Source organism: Mus pahari, chromosome 13 (assembly GCF_900095145.1).
Source record: "Mus pahari chromosome 13, PAHARI_EIJ_v1.1, whole genome shotgun sequence".
NCBI lineage: Eukaryota > Metazoa > Chordata > Mammalia > Rodentia > Muridae > Mus > Mus pahari.
In genome coordinates, this window is record NC_034602.1 from 64842346 (window position 1) to 64857632 (window position 15287).

At 38.1% G+C, this 15287-nt stretch overlaps 1 protein-coding gene across 6 annotated transcripts in view; it reads left to right on the forward strand.

The window, feature by feature from the left end:
• Fip1l1 (factor interacting with PAPOLA and CPSF1) overlaps positions 1-15287 on the forward strand; it is a 63895-nt gene that overhangs the window by 5243 nt on the left and 43365 nt on the right. For 3 of the 6 annotated variants that reach the window (XM_021211355.2, XM_029545012.1, XM_029545013.1), the window contains exons 4-9: positions 769-826; positions 2157-2260; positions 6492-6556; positions 7176-7283; positions 7809-7939; positions 8219-8287. In XM_021211355.2, the coding sequence (XP_021067014.1) occupies positions 769-826; positions 2157-2260; positions 6492-6556; positions 7176-7283; positions 7809-7939; positions 8219-8287 (535 nt within the window). The remainder of the gene's footprint in view (positions 1-768; positions 827-2156; positions 2261-6491; positions 6557-7175; positions 7284-7808; positions 7940-8218; positions 8288-15287) is intronic. The other 3 variants (XM_021211357.2, XM_021211358.2, XM_021211359.1) reach the window with 1 other exon arrangement.

Sequence of the window (15287 nt, forward strand, 5' to 3'; positions counted from 1 at the left end):
ATAAAGAACCTATCTGATTTAGTGGAACAGCAAAGCAGGCAGAAATGTGTACTGAGCACTAAACTGAGCACTAAAAGAGTTCATATGATCATATCATAGAATCTCATGGGCATCAGGGAGAAGTGAAACCATGTTATGTAGCCCTTGACCATATAACAGTAGTTCCTGGACACAGCAGGTACTAAGTAAAGACTCAGAGATAAAAGTGGTATGCTGTGCATTATATTTTAAAAACATGAAAAACTTGAATTATGTCCTTCTAATTGTATGTCATTAGGAAATTATTGGGCAAGCCAGGTAGTGGTGGCACACACCTTTAACCACTCGGATGGCAGAAGCAAGCGGATCTCTGTGGGTTTAAGGCTAGCCAGGGCTGTTACACAGAGATATCCTGTTTCAAAAAAAAAAAAAAAAAAAAACAGGAAAAAAGACCTATTCGGCAGAGAGTGGTAGTACAGGCCTTTAAGCCCAGCATTTAGGAGGCAGAGGCAGTTGGATCTCAGTTTGAGGTCAGCTTGGTCTACATGATGAAAGACATCCAGGGCTATGCAGACTGACTAAAAAAACCCAAGGAAGCCCAACACTTGCTTCCATCTGAGTACTTGTTTTATACTAACAGGAAAACCAACAGACTCCTAGTCTTGTTCTCATCACCCAGTAGAGGTAATAACTTTAGAAACTCTAGCAGCGATAGCTTGAAATCATAGCATAATCTATGTACTTGCAGCAGCAGCCACCAACTTGTCTGCTCACTTTCTTTCTTTGCAGTGCTAATCCTCCATCTGGAATTGAAGAAGAAGCTGCTGAAAATGGCGTGGCAAAACCGGTAACATACATATCAGGCTTTGAAATCCAGTTACTCTGCTATTTAGAATCGTTAAGAACTTCATACTTTATTTACAAATAAAACCAGCATTTAACATAACCTTCAGCAGCATGTATGACTTGACCGCTTATGTCAACTGATATATCTGGTATCATGAAAAGATTATGTAGAACTTAGGAGAAAAAATGAAGGGAAGAAACTCTAGGGGACATACAACATTCACACAAGCTTGCTCTTTGTAGATCAACTGACTATGTTAAGTGAGTTTGGTTTCCAAAACCAACACTGAGTCCACAGCCTAAAGCTGACTATAACAGTTTCTTAGGAATGCACTCTGATTGTGATGCTCCCTGACTCAGCGACAATTAAAATAGTACTTTGTTGTTCCCTCTGATGTTTGTCCTGATGATTTTAGGCCTGAACAGAAAAGGAAACTTGCTTTTTTTTTCATACATAAACTTATAATCAAAAAAACATTTTGCCTAAGTGATATGACTATCTACTACTATATAATTAAAATATAGTAACCTTTTAGATCCATACTAAAACAATTATAAGCAGCTCCATTTGTGTTTCAGAAGATACATGATGCTTCTTCAGTCACAACGTGGAGAATCGCTTCATATTATAATTGATGACCATGCAAAATGAATCTGAGGCATTGTAGTGTCTATAAGATAAAATTATTTAAAAAGAAGTACTTGAGAAATTCTTATGAATGAAACATAAAATTTAATGTCAGGAGCCGGGCGTGGTGGCTCACGCCTTTAATCCCAGCACTTGGGAGGCACAGGCAGGAGGATTTCTTCTTTTTTTGGTTTTTTTGTTTGTTTTTTTTTTTTCAAGACAGTGTTTCTCTGTGTAGCCCTGGCTGTCCTGGAGCTCACTTTGTAGACCAGGCTGGCCTCGAACTCAGAAATCCGCCTTCCTCTGCCTCCCAAGTGCTGGGATTAAAGGTGTGCACCACCACCCCCAGCTGGCAGGCGGATTTCTGAGTTCGAGGCCAGCCTGGTCTACAGAGTGAGTTCCAAGACAGCCAGGAATATGCAGAGAAACCCTGTCTTGAAAGACCCCCCCAAAAAAATTAATGTCAGTATTAAAAATTACCAAATAGCACAGTTGAAAACATGAAGCATGTATTGTTCTCTGAAAGATGGCAATAAAAGTTCTATTTCATAAGCTTATAAATTATTGTAGACCATCAAAGTTGGGATAACAGCTTTATAAGCTTGTAATTTGTATTCTAAAACAATTCAAAACCCCAGAATAATTTTTTATTTATCACTATTGGATTATTTATTGCATTTTGTAATTGTTTCTATCGGTGTAGAAAGTGACAGAGACTGAAGACGACAGTGATAGTGACAGTGATGATGATGAAGATGACGTTCACGTCACTATAGGAGACATCAAAACGGGAGCACCACAGTATGGGTAAGTGGCTTGCAGTGTAGGTCAGAGAACTCCTTGTAAGAGTCCCATTCTGTTTCCAGTCATTGGGCTTGGCTGTAAATGCCTTTAGTCTGTGACATCTCAGTAGCCCTGAGTTATTCCTGAGTGAATGCACATTATAAAGACACCATGCTTTGGTAGTCTGTGGATGATTCTTTGATTTTACATTTTTTGTCTAACCATGACATGAAAGAACTTATTCTGGTTTCTACAGGTGATTGACTTTCTGCCTGCAGTTAATTATGAAGCAGTGTCTGGTTGCCTCATTTTAAACATTTTTGCTAGAGCACTGGCTAGAATTAGTTCTTTGATTAGAAATGGAACACTGAAAGTGTAATTTGCAATTTGTGATTCTTTTATTTTATTGTACAAACCTTAGTTTAGGTCTTTAATTTTTATTTCTAACTCAAGCTAACATATGCCTTCTTGGCCACCATCATTTTATTTGTGTGTTGTTTTTGAGTTAGTAATTTATTGGGCCTTCTAGATCAGTGTGCTGGTACCAAGACTGATGTTCCATGATTTGGACCAAATAAATGGACAATTGCCAACTCACTGAACACAAGGATATTAGAGGATTGCAAGGAAACACATTCAAATAGGGATTGTGGGTTTGTAATGGTAGAATTAAGAGGTTTTGGGGTTTTCAGATTAGCTGCACATAAGATGACTACTAAAATATCTTTGGGAGGTTTGTTTGTTTTGATAATCATTAACTCATTTTGATCTGGATGAAGTGGAAATTCAGTGTTGTTCCTGATGGCTGAGAGTGCTGAGCTTTTAAAAATGTTTGCTGACAATATGAGAACTGTTGGTTCATTGTTGATTAGTTTGCTTAGGGAGTAGGCTGTAACAGGGGTTTTGATATTTGCTTTGCTTTTAGAATTCTCTTCCTACCTTCCTCCTTCCTTCTTCCTTTCTCCTTTTTCTTCTTCCTTCTTTCTCTTCTTGTTCCCAGACAGGGTTTCCCTGTGTAACAGCCCTAACTGTCCGGAGATTAGGCTAGCCTTGAGCTCCCAAAGATCTGCCTGCCTTTGCCTCCTTAGTGCTGGGATTAAAGGGTACGTGCCACCATGCCTTGTTCTTTTTTCTTTCTTTTTTTTTTTTTTTTTTTAAATTTATTTATTTATTATATGTAAATACTTTATAGCTGTCTTCAGACACCCCAGAAGAGGGCATCAGATCTCATTACGGATAGTTGTAAGCCATCATGTGGTTGCTGGGATTTGAACTCACGACCTTTGGAAGAGCAGTCAGTGCTCTTAACTGCTGAGCCATCTCTCCAGCCCTCATGCCTTGTTCTTAAGCTCTTTATCTATTCTGTATCTGTCATTGTCATGTGTTTTTTGTCTTCACTCAGCTGTTTGCTTTGCTATTGGAAAGAGTGAATTTCATGTAATTTCAATTTTCCATTCTTGTTTTTACTTATTAAACTATTGGACTCATTTTTAGATAGAGCCGCTAAATGCCTCTCGAAATGTTTTCCATAGCATAGCAGTTTGGTGTTTGATCACTTTGTATAGAGACTTTTGTTCAGAGTGAGTTAAAGGATTTAGGTTCATTCTGCAGGTGGACATTTGTTGTGGTGTTTTGTGTGTGTCTTTGTTGAAGCTCAGGTGACTATAATTGTGTGAGATTATTCTGTAGGAACCCTGTTCCGCTGATCCAGTGTCTGTTTTTGTGCTGGTGCCGAGTTTGTTCTTGGTCTGTAGTACGTTTCACAGTCAGGTATAGTGATGCTTCTGGCGTTGTTCTTAGTTGAGATAGCTTTGGCTACTGAGGCCCTTCATGCTTTCCTGTAAATTTTAGGGTTATTCTTCTTTTTATGAGGAATGTCACTTTTATTTTGATGGGATAATATCTAATCAACTCTATAGATTGTTTTTGATAATATTGTCACTTTTACAATAATATTTTTATCAAAGAGGTCTTTTTCTTCTTAGGTTTTTTCTTTTCTTTTGTTACTTGAGTGGGATTGATTTGCTGATTTCTTTCACACTACATTCCTTATTAGTATATAGGTATTATACTGATATTTTAAAAATTAATATTAGTAAATTTTGTTCTTTGACAGCTTCATGTATTCACATATAGTACATTCTGGCTGCTAGGATTCCTGGTGGACTCCTTAGTATCCTCTACAAATGGAATCATTATTGACTAATGGAGATAATTTGACTTTCTCCTGCCTTCCATTTCCTTTCCCATTTCTAAAGCTAAACCTTTAAGTCCTACATGAGTACAAGAGAAAGTGTGGACACGCTTGTTTCCTGACTGAGTTTAGTAGGACCATCGTCGCATACAGTACTGGTTGTGTCTGAGTGCCGTGCTGAATTGCCAGTCCAAGATAGTTTCCTTACGTTTTTAATTTCTTCAGGACTTTTATTGGAGGGATGTTGGACTGCATCAAAGGTTAAAATTATAAATCATAACCTTATTTGGCAATGGTGGATATTGAATTCAGAGCTTTCCTTTGCCCGTGCTGGGCAAATAAATGCTCCCTCACTGCAGCCGGCAAAGAAAAGCCGGGAATTTTAAAGAAAAGTGGAAATTTTAAGGGAGAAATTAAATAACATGTTTCATGATGTGAACATAAATCTTTGAAGTGTTTCTGTTCACTATAAATCATTCTTACTTGGTCCTGTGTTTCTCCTTCCCACCTCCCAAACATTGTCAAAGGCAATTTCTGTTAACACTAAGACTTGATTTTGATTTTTCTACTTATTAAAAAATCAAATCTCTCTGGGCTGGAGAGATGGCTCAGTGGTTAAGAGCACCGACTGCTCTTCCAAAGGTCCTGAGTTCAAATCGCAGCAACCACATGGTGGCTTACAACCATCCGTAATGAGATCTGATGCCCTCTTCTGGTGTGTCTAAAGACAGCTACAGTGTACTTAGATATAATAATAAATAAATCTTAAAAAACAAACAAACAAACAAACAAAAATTTTCTTGTTGTTGTTGTGGTTTTGGTTTTTGGTTTTTTGAGATAGGGTTTCTATGTAGTCCTGGCTGTTCTGGAACTCATCATGTAGACCAGGCAGATCTCAAACTCACAGAGATCCACTTGCCTTTGCCTCCTGGGTGTTAGGATTAAAGGTGTGTGCCACTATGCCCAGAAGTAAACTCATTTTAAAAAATATTATACCAAGTCCATAGTGGTCTGAGTAACCAGCCCAGGGTTGCACAGTTAATTGCATTTGAACATCGGTTGGTTTAGCTTCAGTTATTTGTCACATGCATATTAATACATTTACAATGTGGCTTGGTTTTCCTGTGTCTGTGTGTGTGTGTATATCTGTGTGTGTGTGTAGTCCCAGCCCAGACTAAGATGGAGGGTATTGCAGGTGTCCTAGAAGTGGTTGGTCCCTTTCCCCCTTGAGTTATTAACCTGTTAACCCTGTTTCTTATTCTCCAGATTTTCTTTTCACATTTCTTCTAAGTGACTTCATTTTTATGAGTGGCGCACTCCCTGTGTTCTGGGGATGTGAGGAGACCCACAGTGGGGTGATGGTATTTGGCAGTGTGGCAGGAAGCTTTCACTGCTGCAGATGGCTAGAGGTTAAGGAACTAGGGGTACCAGCAAAGATGCTTCTCAGATGTGTGCTACAATGGCGTAGTGAGTTTAGTACCTGGAAGATTTTCGAGATGGAAAAATGTCAGATCTTAAAAAAACAAATTAGAGCTGGGCGTGGTGGTGCACGCCTTTAATCCCAGCACTCAGGAGGCAGAGGCAGGCAGATTTCTGAGTTGAAGGCCAGCCTGGTCTACAGAGTAAGTTCCAGGACAGCCAGAGCTATACAGAGAAACCCTGTCTTGAAAAACCAAAAAAAAAAAAAAAAAAAAAATTAGTTCTTGGGACTGGAGAGATAGCTTAGCACTTGTTTTTGCAGAGGATTTGGGTTCAGTTCACCCACATGGTGGCTCACAACAATCTGTAATGTTAATTCTAAGGGATCCAGCAGTGCCCTCTTTTGACCTCTTTGGGCATTAAGCATGTTTGTGATGTACATATATATATATAGGCAAAACAGTCACATACATAAAATACTATGAAACATTAAGAGTTATTTTTTTATCCTGTAATAACTAAATAACAAACTTTAAAAATCAGTGTAAAATCTGTACATGCCTGTTCAATCATTTTCTGAGTTGAATATCTTCCTGTTTTGTTACTATATGTTTTTGAAGTTAATTTTTATTCTATTTTTAGGAGTTATGGAACAGCACCAGTAAATCTTAATATCAAGGCAGGGGGAAGAGTTTATGGAAATACAGGTAAAATTTGTATTTGCAGCTTCATCGGTATGAAAATAGGTCCTGAGTAGATTGTATTAGCTCTTTGCACAAATGTTTACTGTGTGTGATATGCACAAGCAGACTCTTCCTGTGAAAGGCATCTCAAAGAGTAAACGTCTGGCCTGTTGTGGCTGTGTTACTGTGCTTGTTTTATAACACTTTAAGAGAAGCCTTTCTTTGCTCACACATTGTATAAAACAGCAATGTAACCCATCAGCATTAGCAGCTCTACTGATGTTATGACCTTTTGCTTTTGTTTTTTGAGGTCGTATCTCATGTAGCCTAGGCTATCCTTGACCTAGCTGTGTGCAGCCTAGGCTATCCTTGACCTAGCTGTGTGCCGGAACCTTGCCTTGAGTCCCTGGTCCTCCTGTCTTCGTTTCCCAAATGCATGCCTGATAGGAATGTGCTGCCACTCTAGGCCATAATGTCTAAGTCCCCATCCTGCTCATCTTGAAAGTTTCATCACCAAGTTTGACTTTTTCTAGTTTTATTAACGGTCAGGATGGATGGTAGAGGGTGATTTATGTTTCCTCTTTTTGTCTTCTAGCTTCTTGCTAATAAAGCTTCTTTGCCCTTTTGCACTTCTGTAAAATAGGAACCAAAGTCAAAGGAGTGGACCTTGATGCACCTGGCAGCATTAATGGAGTTCCACTCTTGGAAGTAGATCTGGATTCTTTTGAAGATAAACCATGGCGGAAACCTGGTAAGATTATGTGGTTCTATTTTAATACCCAAAATGTATTTGTGAGTAGCAGTGTAAAATACTGTCTTTTACAGTGTCTTGTTTATTGTCTTAAGCAAATAATGAGTACTGAGACTTGTATTATTAAATATTATTTGTCTCTGGAATTAACAAATGTAGACTCACATTTATTATAACATTTCTAAAGGAAATCATTTTGATCAAAATGTTTTTTCAGTCTTTGCTTCATTGTGGCAGTTTTGAGAACTAGCAAAAATTATGTTATGATGAATGTCATAGAAAATATGTTAAATATCCTCATATATAAATAATTCATAATGATGAGTTTCATTATGACATTTTCATGCATGTGTATAATGTCTTTCAGTCATATCCACCCATGTGTCCCCTGCAGTCCCCTCTGTCACCCTTCCTTGTCAGAGCTCGCTCTCCTGCTTTCATATGTATACTTTTATATCATGCTATAGTTTTGATGCTGCCACAGACTTAAAATATTTGCATCCTAAAAGTATGTTTCATCTTTAGGTGCTGATCTTTCTGATTATTTTAATTATGGCTTTAATGAAGATACGTGGAAAGCTTACTGTGAAAAACAAAAGAGGATACGAATGGGACTGGAAGTTATACCCGTTACTTCAACCACAAACAAGATTACGGTAATTAGGAATCTTCCAGAGTAACCCTGCCTCTTCTACTGTCCCACTCTGACTCCCCAGATAAGTCACTTCCCCCACAAGGTGATTAAATGCTGTACAGCAGTTTAATTTTTTTTGTTTTCATGGTTGTATTTATTTATATTCCCTTCCCCTTGAGTTTCATGTTGATGATTACTGTATGTAATCAGCTAGCTGTAGGCCACAGCTAGTTACTCTTTATGTGGCCTATTAATTAAACATTGTGTGGTATCTTAATGGGGAATATGTTATTTAACTTAGGCCGAAGACTGTACTATGGAAGTTACACCAGGTGCAGAGATCCAAGATGGCAGATTCAATCTTTTTAAGGTGAATTTTTAGTAAATTTTCCTTGGTTGCTCTCATTTTTCTTGAGTCTGCTCCCAACCCACTGTTCAGGGGAGAAAATTGAAGTATAAACAGCTACATTTTTTTCCAAACCTTCAGCTTCCTGATGACTTACACATTTGCTTATTGTTTACTCTACTTTTGCAAGCACGTGACTCTATAGCCTGTCACACTAACATATGCCAAGTAAAGCTGTTGTCTGCTCTGCTATGATTATAGGTGGCACACCCTTGTAGGATGTGACAGTCATGGCCGCCAGTGCTGCACTCATTATTTCTTGCTCTTATCCTTAGCAACAGAAGTGGAAGCTTTTCATTTTCCCAGCTCTTAAAAAATGGAGGGATGGTGACAGTTGTTATCTCTGATACTAAGATCATTGGTGTATTAACTCACAGTGAAGATGCTTTCAAGAATTTGAGATATTCTCTGACAACTTCTTAAGAATTGAGCAGAGCCACTGAGTTTTAAAATTAATACTTAAAAGGACTAGGTCCATGTGAGTGATGGGAAGGCTTTATAGGATTAGGGACATCAAGTCTGTCCAAAGAAAAATACTACATTTTCAATGCGGCTTTTCCTGAAGTTTGGTCGGGTAATCTTTCCTCCCCTTGGTTTGAATTCTTTCATCGGGGACCTTTTCTGTACCTCATGGCCTGACTAGAGAACTCTGTGCCCCTTTGGGGACACCAAAATACTGCCTTATGCAATGCATATGCTATATCTGCAGATGTAGTTGCTATCTGGACACAGTTCTATGTAGAGACTTTAATTTAATTTACATCCTATTATAGGTAAGTATTTGGTCCTTGTTCTGTTAATATTTTCAAAGTACTTGGTGATATTTACTCCATTTTAAATGATCATCAACCTTTCAGGTGTCTGCTCAGGCATTGAATATTTTGTGATAAATTATTAGAACAAATACATAGTCAAGTTAAATAATGAGCTGTTTCATTTCATTGGTGGGTTTTCTTTTGTCTTGTTTTCCTAAGAAGAATGAGAACTGCCATTATAAACCATCAGCTAATACATATCTTTGTTAATCTTAGATTTGTAAGCAGTGAAATAAGGAACAAGTAGTGGCTGGCCTCTCTTGAAAGTTGTGGGTATATAGTTTACATTTATGNNNACAGGGTTTCTCTGTATAGACCTGGCTATCCTGGAACTCACTCTGTAGACCAGGCTGGCCTTGAACTCAAAAATCTGCCTGCTTCTGCCTCCCAAGTGCTGGGATTAAAGGCGTGTGCACCACGCCCAGCACCAGTGTTTCTAACAGCCTAAAATGTACACAGTTACTATCAGGATAAAAGGGGTTATCCTTTTATATATCTATTGATCTTTGGTATTTAAGGGGTAAATATTAATTTATGGAGGTTGAAGTTAAATAAAATGCTATTGGAAATTTCCAGCATTGCTTTCATAAGCCTACCTCTAAGTTAAGTTTAGAATTTAGAAGCTCCAGTTATTTATTGAGAATTTATTAGGGTAATATTGATAAAGTAAAGTATAGCTGAAAATATATCTTAGAGAAAAATAAGTTGTACATTGAGATTGAGGTAGACTTAAGGTTAAGTACCCAAAGCTGCTAATCCCTTGAGCATAATTAACATGACCACATGGTTTAATGAGTATAGCATTTCGGAAACTTACATTATACTACACTCTATGCTAAGTACAATGTGCACATTCTATCTAACTCTTATTCACAGCACTGCAAAATTCTGTTTTCCTCCTGTAACAGAAATATGAGGGTCAGTGAAATATAAGTAGTTAATCATATTTTGTTCCTCTTGAGAATGTGAGTCATAGTTCAACCCAAGGCCTATCTGATTGCAAAGGCAATCAGATGCTGCAGGCTCCAGAGGAGAGGCTCATCCAATTCCTTGTGGTTTGTGTAAGTATCAGTTTAAACTTTGCCTCTGGGCTCACTCTGAGGCCCCCTTTCCTGCCTATCAAAGGACACTTGGTATTTAATTTAGGTTTTGTGTGGATAATTGAACACACTATCCTCATCTTCTGATCCTTTACTAAATTACATCTACACACACCTTATTTGCAAATAAAGTACTCTTCATAGATTCATAGGATTGGGCACATATCTTGGCCAGCCTCCATTCACTTTGTTATAACAAATGTTAGATTTCCATGGTCACACTGAGTTGGTATTGACGTTGCTTCACTTGCACTTATCATTAACTTTTAAATCTGCCTGTAAACCTCTGAGAGCCTTCTACTTTGCACTCTGAAAGTAAGAATGAATTCTCAGCAAATTCCTATTTATCTTTAAGAACTTTTAAGCTATGGAGTATCCTGCTGTCTGATTAAACATTATTAAGTTTTTTTTATTTAAATAAGGATGCTCTATGATGAGATTATTATTTAACTCAGTAGATTTAATAAAGCAGATTGTTGTCTAACATGTGGGTAGAATCATTGAATAAGATGCATGTCTGCTTAGAACAAAAGACTGACCTATTCCTGTGTAAGAGGAGATTGCTCTTATGTGCCTGCCATTACCCTGGAACATGAATTTCTTCCCTGCCTTTGTACTGACATTAATATACTATTTTTACTATTTTTTCTTCTGCGTTGATTGTGCTGCTCTTCAGATGATGCCCTTCAGAAGACAAGCACTGAACCTTTTTGATCTTCCAAATTCAGACTTGAGCTGTAAACATAACTTCATCTCTCCCTAGCCCAAAGATTTTAGATTTTATCTGCTTTTATAATTACATGAACTAGTTTAGCAATTTCTATGCATGAGAGAGGGGGAAAGAAAGGGAGAGGGAGAGAGAGAGAGAGAGAGAGAGAGAGAGAGAGAGAGAGAGAAACAAAAAATTGAGAGGAAGTCTGTTTTCTGTTTCTGGTTGATGGATTTGTTCTGAGTGATTTTTATGGTTGTTGTTCAGTGGTGTTTTTGCCTTGATCAGGGGTTTAAATGCTGGTAAGTCTATTACAGACAAATATTTCTCCCACTTTGGTTATACTGTGGTCTGTAGGGAATGGCAGAAATAAAGCCATATGAAAAGATACTCATTTTCACCCACCATGCAACATTGCTATGAACATCAGGCAACCATTAAAAGGTTCTTGAGCAGTAGAGATTATGCAGTTCTGGATTTTGGAAAAGAAAGTGACAGCTGAGTGGAGGTAAAAGGTCAGATAGGGAGTTGACATCATGAGTAGTGTACCAGTGAAACAAACAGGGCTGTTCTCCATGGTGACGGACCAAGGGATAGGGGCTGCAGAGTCACCGTTGAAATTCTTTTCCTGTCTCCCACAAATATAGTCAAACTCGAGTAAGAAATAGCCCAGCAGCCTTTTGAAGGCATTCATCCCCCTTATGTTATGTAAGCTTGAGTAATAAGTCCAGTGAGTGGGAAAAAGCAGACTCTAGATGCCTTTGTCATCAGTGTTTGTCAGACTCTGAGAGCCTTTCATGCACCTTCCTGGGAATAGGGTTTATTGGTTTTCTGTTTCACTTTGTGTTGAGGAGTCTAGCTGTGTAGTGCAGGATGGTCTGGTACTTGCTAGGTAGCCCACTCTGACCTTCAGGCCATAAACCTCAGTGGGTGCTAGGATAACAGGCAAGTGTCACTATGTCTGCCTGATTTTTGCTTTGTTTTTTCCCTGTCCCAAGTAAAAGGTGAAAGAAACTTTTGGCATTAAAAACCTCTCAATTGGGTAAAATAAATTGGTAATTATAGAATTTGGGTAAGGTTTAGGAGAAAATGACCATTAGGGAACAAATCAACCATAACCTCTCTCTGTACCTTTTTATTAATTTTCTTTCATTTTCTCATCTTATGATGTCATCTTATGATTGATTTTATTTTCTGTTGAGTAGCTCAAGCTGACCTCACTTTGCCTATCTTCCTGCTTCAGCCTCCAAAATGCTGGAGTGCAGATATGTGTCACCATCTATTGGTTTTGACGTTTTCTTAAAATAGATCTTGAGCCATCATGTACAGCATGAACTGCATGCGTATGCATAAATTTAAGCAGCAGTGTTGGAACTTGGCCTGCCGCCTGTGGACTTCACATCTGAGAGGCGGTTTTGACTTCTTTATCTCTTACAGCTGCACTGCATCTCAGACTGGGGCTGTGGTGGCCGTCCTCGCTCTGATTTCCATTTTGTCTTTCTGGGAGGTTTCTTTTGACAGTTGGATTCTTTACTTGATTTTTATTTCTGCTGCTGTTTTTCATTTCCAAGAAAGTTTTTATTACTTAACATCTTACTCTGTTTTTGACTCTTTCAGCGGATTTTAATAATTGACATTTTTAAATTTTAATTTTTGCTATTTTTTTCTACATAGTCTCTTCATTCTGTTAGTTTTTCGTGTTTTCAGCTTCTGACTTGGACTGTGTTTTCAAATGTTCTTTGATTGTTTTATTCTTCTTAGTGATTTTTGTAAGAATAGGCCTTAAAGACTATTGGAAGCTCTGTCTCTATGAAGAAAACTCACTGCCTGTAGGCTTTTCCAGAGGGTTACAGTTTGTTTATGTGCTGTTATCTTGAAGTTGTTATCCTACAGTATTTCTTTCTCTCTTTCTTCTTTGTGGTAGTCTGATTTTCAGAAACACTCCAGTGTGACTAGAAAGCCTTGGCCAGTGACCTCAGACAGTCCTGCAGCTCAGCCTGTCAGTGCTTCTCTGCTTCTGCCACGAGAGTGTGGTTTTGCCTTGTTCACTGACTTAGGATTCAGATTTGGTTAGTCTGCTCAGCTAAGTTTCTTTTTTTGTTTGTTTGTTTGTTTGTTTTAAAGATTTATTTATTTATTATATGTAAGTACACTGTAGCTGTCTTCAGACACTCCAGAAGAGGGCGTCAGTTTTTGTTATGGATGGTTGTGATCCACCATATGGTTGCTGGGATTTGAACTCAGGACCTTTGGAAGAGCAGTCGGCGCTCTTACCCACTGAACCTTCTCACCAGCCCTCAGCTAAGTTTCTTTATCTGCTCTCAGAAGTACCAGGCTTTGTGACAGCTCCAGTGCTTACTTAGGTCCTGTGGGTTGGGATGTGGTCATTCATTTATGGCTTGCAGGATCTGTTTTTACCCTAGTATTATTTAGAGATCAGTAATTTATATTTTTTGTCAATTATAATTTTAAACACTTATTATTTGTGTTATTAAGTATAAATACTAAGTATTGCTTATAATTTTAAACCAGAACTTTTGGCATAATGATAAAGTAATAATTCGGATGAATATTTAGATTCTTTAAGAAATTAACATTGTTTATATGCCTGTGTTGAGCAGCATTCACATGGCACATGTAGATCAGAGGACCACATTCAGAAGTTATTTCTCTCTCTCCATCATGTGGTACTAGAGTAGTGGACTTAGGTCATGAGGATTGTTGGCAGGAGCCGTTTCCCTCTGAGCTTCTTGCCAGACATTAACTTCTCAAATTTGTAAATTGTAGTTAAATTTTGTTTGGTTCTGTATGATCTAATGTTAACTTGGTTTTAGTAAATCAGACACATATATAACTATTTCTCAAAATGCTAGGTTTTATGAAGTGATAGCCTCATGTTTTGGCTAGGTAGATTTTGAGTGTAGCCCTCAGGGCAGCATCTGGCTATGCATATAGATAGTTAAATTCAAGGTAATAATTCAATGTGATGAAGAAGGTTGCTAGATTGGAGAAAGAAAATGAACATAATAGACATGGACGTTAGCCTGCCGTAATGGGAAAGCTAGGTATTCAGTAAATAACAATGCCAACAATTACGTATTTAGACACTCTGTGTTATTTGAAAGACTGGAGAAGTGACATTAAAGCAGGGTCTCAAAAATCAGTTAAATTTAAAAAATAAAAATAAAAAATATATTGGTTCGTCCACATCCTGTGTTCGAGACATGTAGGGTACAGATTTTTATATAAAGCCAGAGTCTTCAAACAACAAAATAATCAGATAATAAGAAATTTTAAGGAAATAGAAAGTCACAGGAGAGAGACTGGTAATGATGAAGTAAGTCTATACTGTTCCGAGGTATAGTCTGAGTGACACAGTAGTCCTCATGGCCACTGACATACATGCCGGGAGTCCTTGTAGATACTGGAAACTGAGTGATACTAAACCCCTCTGTACTGTTTTCTTCTCCCATGCACATCTACATAGTAAAGTGTAACTTCAAATTAGTTATAGTTAGTGACTAACAGCAACAGAGCAATAGACTAATAACAATTATGTGACTATGCTCAAAATAATGCTTGTACAGAAGGCCCTAGCAATTTTAGCATGTGGTGGCTTTTGATGCTAAGTCGATAACTTTGCTGAGAGGAAGTGATTGATGGGTTGTCTTCATCGCTACTTCTGTGCTTTGAGAACCTTTTCAGTAAAAGAAGGGTTAGTCAGAAATCAGCATTCTGCTACCCTCACAGTTCTGTTAAGATCCCAAATAGCTGAATGGCTGTTAGGATATGGAAGTGCACGTGCGGATGGATAGACAAAGGGGGGATTCATGTCCCAAGGGAGATGCAGTTGGAAAGGTGCAGGAATTCATTATACTACTGACTCAGCATGGCTTAACTCCATGAGCTTTTTCCCTTGTGTGTTAGCATGGCCATTGGGGTGGACATTGGTTAAGTCTTGTTTAGGAGCCACATTGATAAGCCTGGCATTTCTAAGAGACATAGTTTCACTACAAATTTCCTGTTCCTCTAGCTCTTTCTGCCCCTTTCTTTCCCTCAATGATCCTTAAGCTTTTGGGTGCAGGAATTCTATTGATGTATCACGTGGGACTGGGTACCACATGACTTTTGCTTGTTGCTTTTGAATTGTTGTGATGTCTATAATTGTCTGCTGTTGCTGAAGAAGTTTCTTTGAAAGGGGGTGAACTACATTTCTCTCTGGGCATGATAATAAGTATCAGTAGTATATCAACTATACTGCCGGTCAGGCCTCGTGGCCAGAAGTTGACCAATACAAAATGGACTTCATGCTTTTTGGTGCACATTTTTGTCTTTTTGTT